This window comes from Vigna unguiculata, chromosome 1, assembly GCF_037176805.1.
Source record: "Vigna unguiculata cultivar grain cowpea cultivar isolate G323 ecotype 2 chromosome 1, ASM3717680v1, whole genome shotgun sequence".
NCBI lineage: Eukaryota > Viridiplantae > Streptophyta > Magnoliopsida > Fabales > Fabaceae > Vigna > Vigna unguiculata.
The window spans coordinates 29,440,871-29,454,871 of record NC_140792.1 but is presented as its reverse complement, the minus strand read 5'-3'; the positions used below and the strand labels follow the sequence as shown (position 1 = coordinate 29,454,871).

Below are 14,001 nucleotides of genomic sequence, written 5' to 3'. Positions count from 1 at the left end.
GCAATTACATATAATTACCACAATCATAGTGATAACACACAGAATTTCAGATTCAAGAAACTACAGAAACTAGTGAAAAACAATAGTAGTGATAGGACAGTAACACCTGATTCAGTACACATCTTTTGAGTCAAGATTACACCCTCTTCAATGGATCTTGGTGATCATTCTTGATGAACACTTAAGGCCTTGTTGTAGAGTTTGCTCCAATAAGATAATCGGGGCACTTTCCTATTTCTTTTGGTTGAAAAATGTATTCTTCAACAGGTGTAATGATCAGATTATATGAGTCAGTTGTTGTCTGAACGTACCTAGTTGACTAGGTTATTTGGCTAATCAACTAGATTATGACAGACCTCAAGTTCATGTTCCAAAACTAATCTAGTTGACTAGATTAGTATTCTAGTCGACTAGCGAGACAATAGAACAACAATTTTAACTGTCACACACATACCAAACATGGACTAATGATCTCATCAACTAAGTGTGAGGCTTTTAACACATTCAACATGGCACACATCATGTTCACATACATATATATGTCTTGTTTGAATTTCAACACTTTTATGCTATCATGTTTCCTATGGACATCATAAAAAACAACATAGATTTAACTTTGGAAAATAGGAACAACACAACCTTTATCAGATTTGTTTATCAACGAAATGTCGCACATGAACAATTATTAGTTTTCACACACCACCCATTGTAGTGATAAAAGAAGGAAAAATGTAAAAATTGGTGTTGTATTTTATTTACTTAGACACATTTTTTACTTTTATACATAAGATTACCTGGAAGCAATTAATAAAGGATTCGTTTCTCTAATTCTTGAACTACGTGTGAGACACTACATCATATTTTACTTTAGACCACACTGAACTAACCCACATGTATAAAAGTGTTGCCTAAACATATAAATGACCACAAATATATAAGTGTGGCTTAAAACCACTAAAGGCCACATTTTATAAATCGTTGATTATTTAGGCAACATTTTTTAAAAGTTGCCCATAGAAAATGTGGGCAAAATAATAAAATTGTGGCCTCTTCCTTGTGTTGTTTCCTTATCAGTTATATTATACACTATGAATCTTCTTCATACCTATAGATTGGCAACACTGGCATGGCAACAACTAGAAAACCATTGCGTAAAATAGGAATAAGCCACAATATTTTTTATTATTGCTTATATAGTCAGTTTTATTTGCCTTAACCTAGAGAGCATACAAAAAATGTCTATTTGTTTTAAGAAACATGGTAGAAAATGTTGATAGTTATAGGCAACAATTGTTAAAATATGGATAGTTTAGACCACATTTTTAAAATTGTGATAATTTAACTTTAAATATTTTTAAATTAACATCATATGACCTAATTAAATTATAACAAGAGGGATCAATTGTGCTGTGGTGGAGGGTAGTAGGGCCAAGTCACAATCAAATCATGATACTTTGGTTGCTACAATCTTAAGAAGAAAGAGTTGTACTTTAATTATCAGTTATAACTTTGGCTTAATGGTAAGCGCTCAATCCAACAATTAGTATTAGAGCTAAGGTCATGAGTTCGAAAGAATACACAACATTTTAAGTTGTGTTACTGAAATTCAAAAGAAATAATGTATATGAATATTTGTCTTATTTCTTTATTTAAAACTGAAGAAAGAACGTATATGATTATTTGTCTTATTTCTTTATTTAAAACTGATTAATGGGTATCAGTTTTATATCCTTACCAATAGAGACCACGAACCTCTCGACAAATACTGAAAAGTCAAGTTCATCATAGACTATTCAATGAACAACACAACCCATCACAAGTTCATCATGGACTATTCAATGAACAATTCAACCCATCACAAACCATTCATTAGAAACCCAATATGTATTGTCCATAAATTAACAACAACATGCAATATAATTGATATTAACAAAAAATATAATTTATTGGTTAATGATAATCCATAATAATTATATAATAAAATTATATAAATATAACATCATAATAAATATGTGATCCCAAAGATTGTTCATGGATTTTTATATGCTAAAATAGATGTAATGAAAATGACATCATTGATAAATTTACATCTGAAGAAAATTGTAATAATATAAAGTGCAAATTTCATACTCCCACTAACCCAATACATCAAAAGACTTGATCACACTCATATGAGTTACATGATTTTGAAAAACTCAAATAGCTAAGTCTTTAGCCAATGGATCTACTAACATAATTTTTGTAGTATTATGCTCAATCCGAATTTGAAAATCCAAAACTTTCTTCTAACAAACAAAAATTTTATATCAAAATGTTTTAAGCAATTAAAACTTTTGTTGTTTTTTAGAGAAATGCATAGCAACAATATTGTTACCATATATCACAATTGGCCTATAAATTCAACAATTTGAAAGCCAAAAATCAAAATTTTTAAGCCACGCAACTTGACAAGTAGCTTCATAACAATCTACATACTCTGCCTCCATGGTAGAAGTAGTTGTAAGAGTTTGTTTAACACAATAGCTTCTCCTGCCATCATAAAACCAAAATCGAAAGTAGATTTTAAGTCATTAAGGCAACTAGCAAAATTAGAATCAAAATAATCAATGACATGAAGTTTATCATACTTCTTATTGGTCAACATGTGTTATAGATCAACATGTAGTCTTTGGTTTCTTGCAAATATCTAAAGACCTTTCTAACAACTTTCCAATCACTCAAACCTGCGTCGCTTAAGTATCTCCCTAAAGCATTAACAACAAAAGTAATATCAGGACAAGTACAAACTTGAGCATACATTAAACTACCAATAGTAGAAGCATATGGGACTTTTTCCATTTCAAATCTTTCATTAGCATTTTTTTAGAACATTGAGATTTAAAGAGTTTGTCACCTTTTTAAACAAGTGCAACACATGGGGAGCAAGAATGCATGTTAAACCATTTGAGAACTTTATCGATATATCCACTTTGAGACAATCCAAGAATGTCACATGACTTGTCACAAAAAAATCTAAATGCCTAGAACAACAGAGGCATCACCAAGGTCCATTATATCAAAAAAGCTATTTTAACATAAATTTTGTCTCAGTCTAAAGTTCAATCCTACCTCTAGCAAAATAAATATCATCAACAAAAGACTATGTATATATCTATCAAATAATTTGCGTACAAAATTAGATTACGTACAAAAATTAGATTGCATACAAAATTAGATTATATACAAAATTAAATGGTGTACACAACGAATTTGCATACAAAGTTTAATTGTTCAAAATTTCTTCAAGTAAATATACTGATATGAGGAACTTTCCTTTATGATCAAATTTCAAATACCATTTTCTAGAAGATTGTCTCAGTCATAAATAATCTTCTTCAACCTACAAATTAAATGCTCTTTGCCTTTTCCAGCAAAGCCATCATGTTCAACCATATAAACTTTATCATGGTGTATTTTGACACCATCAAACACACCATGTTTGAGTGTTCTCATTTCTCACGATAAGCTTTATGGACAGTAGTAGACTAAGGTGTAGGAGCTGGAGGCTCTTCCTCTCCCAAAGAAAAGTCCATATTGGTAATTGTCGGATACAAATCCAGAGATTCTCTCTTGTCCTCAAAATTTGTCTCAATAAGAAATATAATTAAGAAACAAAATACAATGCACAACTCATGTCATAAAAGAAATATGATACTGATAGGGTACAAGACAAATAATTGACATAAGATAAAATTCAAACTGTATCAAAAAATAAATAAAATACATTAACGACAAAATAATGATAGGATATAATTAAAATTAATGTAATAAAAATAATTAACAAAATAATTAAATTATCTCATGCACACCAAATTTTCATACCTATACTCACGATAAATGAATTCACAATTATATAAAATTTTATACTCATACTTAATAAAATATAATAAAATTATATTATGCATAAACAACACGTTAAATAAACACATAAAACATATAAACATTATTGATGTAAATAAGGTTCAATTTTTTTAATTCAAGTATAAACATACTACTAGAGAGGTACACCATAGTAACATGTCATCAAAATAATAGAGAACTTGTACAAAAAAAATCAAACAAAAAAAAAGATCAAGTTTACAATTTATAAAATTAAGTTTTATTCATGAACATGAACACAATTTCATACGACTCTATCCACGATAGGTGAGTTCATAATCATATAAAATTATATTATTCATGCTTAAAAAAATAATAAAATTATATTATACATGAAATAATTAAATTTAAATACCTGCAGGTATCCTAACAAAATTATAAAAAAAAATATGTCGGTGATTTACAAAGCAGAATGGCGTGATTTTCCAGCCACATGATCGTCGTGTTATGCAACAATCAAAACCTAAAACAATTTTAGCAATAATTTATAAAAAAATGAGAAAAAAAAATTTGCGATGAAATATGTTCAATTATCTCAAAATATAGAACCAAAGGCATAAAAATGGACAATATATTCCTAGTACATCCAGTAATGAAACCTTTATCAATTCTTGAATCAAAATAAAAAATTTTACATCCCGAATTCGAACAGAGGAAGAAGGAGCATTTCCATACACACAATATGTGTATCGTTCAACATGATAAAATCCTTAATTATTCTGTGCATTATGAGATTAATATGATACATATTCTGAGATTTGAACGACTATAATATTAAAAGGCTTTAATATCAATTATTGGAATATTCATATCAATAACAATAAAATGAATAGTCTAAGATACAATTGTTGGAATAGCCTAAGGTACAATATATAGTATATTCAAGTATATGTTTAAAAGGAATTATGTATCTGGAATCAACGAAGGATCCATCTCTCTCATCCTTAAACTGCGTGTGAGAGGATACTGCTATCTAAGGGTATGTCAAAAGACTCAATCTCAAAACAAAGAACATGTCTGACTATTTGTACTATTTCTTTATTTAAAACTTATTATGAGATATCAATTTTATATACTTATTAGTAGAGATCAGGAATCTATCATCATGTTACTAAATAGTCAAGTTCATCACAGATCATTCACTAGACAATCCAATCTATCACAGACCATTCATCCAAAACTCAATATGTATTATTCATAAATTAATAATAATATGCAACATAATTGATATTAATAAATAAATTTATTGGTTAATGTTAATCCATAATAATTATATAATAAAATTAATAAAATATAACACAATATTGATATGACGGGACGATCCTAATTGTTTATATTATAACAAATAATATTATATTTTTATGTATTAACTTTTCATATAATGTGTGATTAGAAAATAATACAATCTACCAAGGTTAGAGTTATTAGACTATTTAGAAGATCATCTGATCAACTATATGTACATTAAACAATCTTTACAAGATACATTAAGAAACAAAAATCCTAATGAAATTGTTAGATTGACTACTACTAGCAGAGTTGACTCACATCTTTTAGGTTGTGTTTGTATATGTGGTTGGTACTATTAATGCTGATATGCGATGAAGGATGTGCAAAAAATGCTTCCCGTTTTGTTCTATTGATTTGCAAAGATTTGAATGAATGAATTTGCGAGAGCAAGCTTTTATCCATTTGCTCACCATTTAGCACATATGGAAGGATGAACTGTCGAGGAACTACACAATGACAAAAGTAACCTTCACTTTATTTTAAAATCAATTGTGCAAAGTTGAATCATACCCCAAACTTCTCTCTTTGTTCTTAAACATCTCCCACCATCCACAATCACACCAAATCTCCAATCATACCCACCGCAAAGGTAATTATCACTTACATACTATAATAATACTAAAAATAATAATAATAATATTTTTTAATTTATAAAAATGATTTTCTTTTCTTATATATAAATAATTAGTTATTATTTTTTTATTATATATTTATTATTATTATAATAATATTTTTTTTAATTTTAATTTTATTTTAACATAATTTTTACTATTTTTATTTAACTTTATATCACATTTATCCTCAAGAATAAATGGTAATTATCTAATTTTACTATTAAAACATTTTTTTTAATTTATTATAACTATCACATCATATATAAACTTTCATAAATCGTTCCTTCAAATCCTTTCGTAAACCTTTCCTTCAAATCCTTTCATCCATCCTTTCAAATTCTTTAATCTAAACAATACCACAATCGATTCTTTATCTCCTCAAATTCATTCACTCATTCTCTCTCAAATCCTCTCCACAATCCAAACACTATGTTAAAGAAGATACTATATAACAATACACCCAATAATCAAAGGACTTTTAAACGTGTATGTTAAGAATGAGCATGTTAGTACAAGAAAAATCTTAAGAAAAAGAAAGTTGTAATAACAGAAATATGTGGAAATATCACCTTGTTTATTCATGTATCTCAAACTAGTATATATACAGATGTATGAATACATTTTCATTAATTCCTACCTACAAATCTGCATAAGAATATTGACTCCATAAATAGATTACATGATTCGTGGCATATCACATAATCACATAATTGCCTAATATATCAGCAATCAATGATAAAAATAATCAACCCAAGATATTAGCTAACATGTAATTCACACAATACTTTAAGTGTGATGCCAAGAATGTCAACCTAAAACCAACCTTCTAGAAAGCTCTAACACAACGATCAATAATTAACATGTCATTTGTCAATAATCACTCTTAAGGCCTAAAAATATATTAGTCATTATAAGGAAATAAAACTAATGAATGATAAATATTCTTGAATGCAAAATTGATACATGATCTTGAGTGTAAATTTGTATAGACAATAGCTAAAGTGAAACATTGTCTTACTAAACAATGGCTAAGAGAAATCAATCTTTATAAATTCTTTGCTTATTTGAATCTAATTCAACAAGGAGTATTTTAAATTCATATAATCTCTTTAAAAGTAGTATCACTACTAAAAAAAACTCATATTTCTTGTTAATTTTGTTTTAAAATTTTTTTATAAAGATTTGTTATGAAAAAAAATTGCAAGAAATCGTTACCAATTTATTTGAAAAAATATTTTGTATAAAACATTTTTCACAAAAACATTTGTAGAAAAAAATTGCGAATTTTATAATTTTGTAGGAAATAATTATCTACGAAAAAATTACATGCTAATTAAAATTCTTAGAAAAAATGGCAAAAATATTTTTTTTCTAACAAATTATTTTAACAAATTTGCAAGAAAAATATTATGTAATATGAAAATTCTAGTAGTGTATACTTCAAAATCTTATAAATAACTTAGTGTTAAATACTTGTATTATTTATTTAAGAGACAAAGAACGTACCCAAGAGTAATTTTGTGAGTTATAAGTGATAATAAAAATACTTTTATAATAATTAGATTATAATAAAACCTTTCAAGAATTTCTTAAAAGAAAAAATGATGTATTTTAGTTTCACTGTATCTATATAAAATAAGGTGTTCATTATATAATGGCTTAATTACTCGGATCATACCCATTTTGGTTCGAAAATTTCAAAATGGTACCTACTTTGAACTTTGTCTCAATTTAGTACCCAATTTTGATTATTGCATCAATGTAGTACCCTCCGTTAAGTCTTCACAAACGTCGTTAACTACCTTGCCACGTGTCAGCCTCTAGATTTTTTAATTTTTTTTAATTTTTTAATTTTTTTTAATTTTAATTTTTTTTTAATTTAAAAAGAAAATTGCCACGTGTCAAATCCTTGATGACACGTGGCATTGTTAGTGACACGTGGCAAGGTATCGTCACGTGGCGAGGTACTTGCCAAGTGTCATTGTCTTCATTTAAACTTAGTCCCCATATATATCTATTTGTTTCAATTTAGTACTTATTTGTTTCAATTTAGTACCCAATTTATTTGTTTGAATTTTATTCAAATATTTTTTTTAAAATGGAAAAATATTGTATCTCTTTTAAGACAAAATTTATTATTTATATAAATGTTATATTGATATTTGTTACTAAAAATGAGTTATAAAATTAAGTATTGAAATTTATATTAAGACACTTTTTCAAAAATTGAGACTATATTAACACATTTTTTAAAACAGGTACAAAACTGACACAAAAGTAGATACCATGTGACTGAAATGTACTATCTCTGCCTAAATGACACCCGTTCAGTTCTACCAGGATTCATGTACATACCGCTCATAAACTATTTATGAATATTAACGTGTAATTACTATACTAATTATGAAATTTGAATTCTTTATTAAATAATATTTTAAAAATTCAATAAAATGACAGAAAAAAAAACAATAGAAAATCTAAATTCATTAATTATGTTATTTCATATCAAACTTTACCATTGTAAAATTTCACTTAAGAAACATTAAAAGGGTGTTGTTATTAAACATAAACATAGTTTTGATGTGTATTATGAATGGTCCCTAGATAAGGACATTGATGGTTGCATTCTATCTTAATAGTTACAGTTGTTGTGATTGGCTATAGTGGCGTGTTATTGCAATGATTTAATGGTGTTGGTTATTTGGTGAATAAGCAGCCACTTGGTGAACACATTCCTTCTCTTATTTATTATTAGTTGGAAATTTTGTGTTCATAATAAATTCGATCAAATCCAATCACACATGCTATATTTTAAAAAAAATCTAATATCCATACTTTTTTTTTCCCAAAATTACTTTATTAGTGTTTTAGAGTATCTATTAAAGCTTGAGACGGAGAGGTTATAATTTATTTATTTTTTTCATGTTTGTTAACATTCATGTAATTTATTTTTTTTATGTTGTAAAAGTCTTGTAAAATTATATTTAATAATAATTTTCTTATAAATTATCAAGAAGAAAAATAGCTTTAGAAAAAAGTTTTATTCTTCTAATTTAAGATTTTATTTAAAATTTCAGACAAGATTGCGGATCTTATACTTTTATATTATGTTAACTTCTATTAAAAAAAAAAACTCGTAAGACTATATCTCAAATTTTTGTCTAATTACATTTGAAATGAATTAAACGTGTTTTTGATATAATATTTTTGGAAAATAGTTTTTCGGTATAATAAACATTAAACATTTTTTTTACTATAATAAGAAAAAAAATTAAGTTTTAGTACAACAATTTTAATTATGTTAAATTTATTTAAATTTTGTAATATTTTAGATAGTTCAACACGTGTTTAGTCTTTATGTGTATTTATTAAAGTGAACATTAACTTAATATGTAATTAACTTTGAAAACCTTTCAACTTAATAAATATATGTAATAATTATTTAATATTAGAATATCTATTTAATTACCTTAACTATCAACTAAATTCAAATAAAATTAACATAATACAATTTTTGTATTGAAGCAGTAATTTATTTTCCATTATACGAAAAGTAAAATATATAATATTTATTATATTAAACGATATTTACCTTCATATTTATAATTTAATTAAAAATGCTACTTAGAATTAGTTCATACAAGGAATATTATAGATTATAGTAGTACTTTCAATTTAAATTTCATAGATATATAACTATTTCAAAAGGCCATCACATTTAATATTATTTACCTATTCTTTTAAGAATTTTGACAAAATCTTTCTTCTTGAGATTTTTTAGTCATTAACCAGAAAATAACTTACACATAATAAAAGCCCTTACAAATTATTTAAAATTTTACCCAATTTAGATGGTTTATTGCTTTATTGATAATCGCGTTCCCGTATTACAACGGAAAGGTTAACAAATAAGCCAACATATACTTTTTTTTATTAGAAGAATCTTCACATGACTTTATTCCAAAATTTTAAGAAAAAATAGTTTAAGCAGTTATAATATAATTTTTTCGTCATTTAATTATAAGTTATTATGCACTGTAAAGTTATGTGTCCGCATAATAATAGTTATTTTAGAAATAATGTGAAATTACATAGAAATTAACTTTTGTGTTAGTAATAAAAAAAGTTAATGGGCAAAACTTTAAAGGGACAATTGTGGAATTTACGTGAGAATCACTGCATTGTTCTTTCTGGTCTTTACGAGGTACCTGGGACATGATTACATTCTAAACATCACACATTCTCTGTAATTTCTTTCTCTTTCTCTCTGTGTTCTTCTTCAACACAACTCTGTTCTCTTCGGTGGCACAAAACCACTCCCGAGAACTTAACACGCGCCACCCTTTTCTCTCTCTTCCCCAACTCTGCTCTCTGTACAGAAACAGCTTCAGCTGTGTAAATCGCAATGCAGGCAACTGAGGTAACAAGCTCTTACTTCTTCTTTGAATTCAAAATCCCGTCTTTTCACCCTTTTCTTGTTGGAATTGGAGCATTATTTGATTTTCTGTTTCTGGGTGTTGATTATTGCAGACGAGGACTGTTCAAGTTAAGCAGCTTTCAGATCTAGCTGGTGAGAGAGAGATTCACGAGTTCTTCTCCTTTTCTGGAGAAATTGAGCATGTTGAGATCCTCAGGTGGGTAGTTTTTGTACCGATATTTTTTTGCCTCTTCTTGGTTGCTTGAATTGGGTTTCTGCTAGTTTTAATCCTCCCTACTGGTGATTGAAGGGTGCTCAGAAAGGCAAAAGAAAGGGGGAAGGGGTTGGAAAATTCAGAGAAGAAATCATGGGCTGCTCTTAGTTTTGATTTTAATGATATAAAACCGTATTAATTAAAGGAAAATGAAACAAAGGACAGGTAAGGTATAATTTTTTAATTAATTAAGCTGATAGGGTAAACTGTGCTGTCGAAGTGCATTAATCTTCTGTTGTCTTTTTTTACCTTATCTTAGTCTAAAGCAAAGTAATTGAAGATAAACTCAAAGTATTCTTCTACTTTAGGATTTGAACTCTTCTTGTGTATTCAAAGTTCATTCAATTATTGAACTTACGATTTCTTTTTTTCCGAGTCAGCTGAAAGAAGTCAAATCTGTATTATGATAGCTTATTGTGTTGTCTGTTTTATTGCAGTGAAGATGGAAAATCAAAAACTGCATATGTGACATTTAAAGATCCCAAAGCACTTGAAATTGCATTATTGTTATCGGTAATGCCACTTTTCCTTTTACGACATTGTTGGAGCTATGGTAGATTATCGAGTTGGATTTGTAATCATGGTAGGTACTAGGTATTGTGTACTGGATGTGACGGATGGTTGAAAGGGATCACTTTCATATAATGCAGCTCACTTAAGAAATGGAAGGAGACTGATTCTAGAAGGAGATCTTAAATTAAAATCCTTTAGAATCAACATACCATTTTATAGCTTATGTTAAAGAAGATTGCAAGCATATGGAAGTTGTTGTGTTGTATTTTTAAACTTTTAGTAGCTGTTTTGCTAGCATCACGGCATTTTCATTTGAAAACACAGATATGTTGAACATTAAAATTACAAATGACAGAGCCTAACCATTTTTTACAGTAGAAAGGTCTGTATTTTCTTAGCAATGTCTATTTGGATATCTCTATGAATTAAGTCAATTCCTCTCTGGCCTGTTTTCATATAGCACCATAACATTTTGGTCTTGATGTTAAATTTTGGGAAGATATAAATCTTATATATGCCTTTGCAGTTTTTGGCTTGTGCGAGTAAAAAATTTGTTGTCTTTTTCTCAGGGAGCAACAATAGTGGACCAAGTTGTGAGGATAACTCCTGCTGATAACTATGTACCAAATCATGAGATGCAGGTAAGAAATCCAAGAACTATAATATCATATATGCACTTATTGACATAAAATTTAGTGCTTATCAGAAGCAATTTATGCAGGAAGAAAGGGTGGTGGAAAATGCTATAAACTTTGCTCCTTCTGAAATTGTCTCCACAGATATTGAGGTAAATCCAGAAACCTGATTAAGATTTTGCATAATCTTTTTCTCCCCATGGATTTTTCTTCATTGGCATTTGGAGTAGACTAAAAAGTCGTATTGAATTTATTTATATTATACCCAGCGCTTTGTTAGTTCATTGGAGTGTGTTTTGGATATACCAGATTACTGGACTTTGCATTCTGAAACTAGTGAAGAAAGTCCCTGTCATGATATTTCGTTTGTTGCAAGTTACCTCAATTGCATCTAAATATTGAGGCTTCTTCCAATGTGTCAATCTTGCATCTTTTACTTGTAATCTTCAGAGGATCATTCCATTAATTTTGTAGCTCGGCAATAATTACTAGAGCTGTTCACGGTTTTCTCTGATTGAGTTCATGGTCTGCTATATTATACCTCTTTCAGGAAGGGAAAGCCAGCCCCACCAATAGAAGAATCTACCTTACCAAAGCACAAGATGCAGTTACAAGTATGCTGGCAAAAGGTTCAGCAATAAGGCAGGATGCTGTGAACAAAGCTAAAGCATTTGATGAAAAGCACCAATTGACTGCCAATGCATCTGCAAAGGTCATTTCTTTTGACAAGAAAGTTGGACTAACTGAGAAATGGACAGTAGGCATTGCTGCAGTGAATCAGAAAGTCAAATCTGTGGATCAGAGGCTTCATGTTTCAGATAAAACAATGGCAGCAATAATTGCAGCGGAGAGGAAGCTGAATGACACTGGATCAGCTGTCAAAACAAGCAGGTATGGTTGAATATGGTGCATGATCTCCATTTCTGCTCTTGGATTTCTCCATGAAATTTTGATGAGTTTGTGGTGAGATCCAAACAAGAAATACAAAGTGTAGTAAAATTTAGAAATTTCTTTAGTTGCTACATGTATTAACAACTACAGGTTGGAGGGAAATGAGAAATATGCATGATGTTCCTTGAGTGTTGTTTGGATGTGATAATAAGGTAGATATACTTGTTAATGGATTGTCTTTGTCTGGTGCAGATATGTGACTGCTGGAACAGCATGGTTAAATGGTGCTTTTAGCAAGGTGGCAAAGGCTGGACATGTTGCAAGTTCTAAAACTAGAGAAAAATTTAACTTGGCTGTCTCAAACTTGACAACAAAGGTTTGATATGCTCTTGCAATATTAGTAATAAAGATAAAAGAAATTTTAAGCACTAAACTTGGACATAGTTCTGTAAGTATTTGTGATATTGTTTTCCAGACATAATTCAAGTTATATCTTGATAATTATGTTAATTATTAATTCAAATTTTTATCATATAGATTATCGAGGTGAAACTTCGTAATTGGAGAACCATTTGAAAAACACTTGAAAAACCGGAACTAACCTTTGTCAAATTTTAAAGCTATAATTTTTCTTTTGTTAAGGAAAATGAATAATGAGCAGAAGATAATATATTTTTAATATCATGGCTTTATTCATTGATGCAGGAACCGTCAGTGGCTGCTGCATAGGCCAGAATTCTGGTAATGAAGTCACTTCATGAGGTCTTTCAGAACGTGTTTTTCAAACTATTTGAGCATTCACTGCTTTCTTTCTGTCCTTCAACAGTTAGATGCAAGTGGCAAGTGCGGTGATTCATTTTCAATCCTATTTTTTGTATTCTTTTCTCAATCTGGTGTTCTGGTTGTTGCTTATATGTAATTTTTAGCATTGGTAATTTTGGCTTTCTCTCTATTTCTTTTTGTGAAAAGGAAATTATAGGTGTGTTGTGCAACTGTGTTTCCTATGTCAAAAAAATAGTTTTGCATGTATAACTTGGTTCAAAGATTTACGTGGGAAATTACCAACATGCAGACTACAGAATTTTCCATTGCTTTGCTGATGCAATTTATGAAAATTGTAAAGAACTATCACTATATTGTATTGGCCCAGTTGTTCTAATTTTTGTGTTTGTTTCAAAATGCAACATCTTATCATGGATGAAAAGTAACAAGCATGGTCAAGACCATGCTCTGATAATAACAATCATTAGGATCAACGCAGGCGTAATAATGGACATTGCTGCCCTCCACTTTTGACTAATATGATGGCCTTCTTGTCGGCTGATGAAAGGGTCCTTAGCATACAGACAAATCTTTTTAAAATAATAGTTTTTTTCAAAACTTGTTTTTGAATTTGTACAATCATCAAACGTTGTTTCACGTGCCATCTATGTTCTCATTTTTATCTCT

At 28.9% G+C, this 14,001-nt stretch overlaps 1 protein-coding gene across 1 annotated transcript; it reads left to right on the top strand.

The window, feature by feature from the left end:
• The first annotated feature begins 10,018 nt into the window (after positions 1-10,018).
• On the top strand, positions 10,019-13,711 carry LOC114164718 (RNA binding (RRM/RBD/RNP motifs) family protein). Its single transcript, XM_028049469.2, has 8 exons — positions 10,019-10,242; positions 10,353-10,456; positions 10,951-11,026; positions 11,596-11,667; positions 11,748-11,813; positions 12,212-12,552; positions 12,805-12,928; positions 13,258-13,711. The coding sequence occupies exons 1-8, from the start codon at positions 10,228-10,230 to the stop codon at positions 13,279-13,281; spliced, it is 822 nt and encodes a 273-aa protein (XP_027905270.2). The 5' UTR covers positions 10,019-10,227; the 3' UTR covers positions 13,282-13,711.
• The last annotated feature ends 290 nt before the right edge of the window (positions 13,712-14,001 follow it).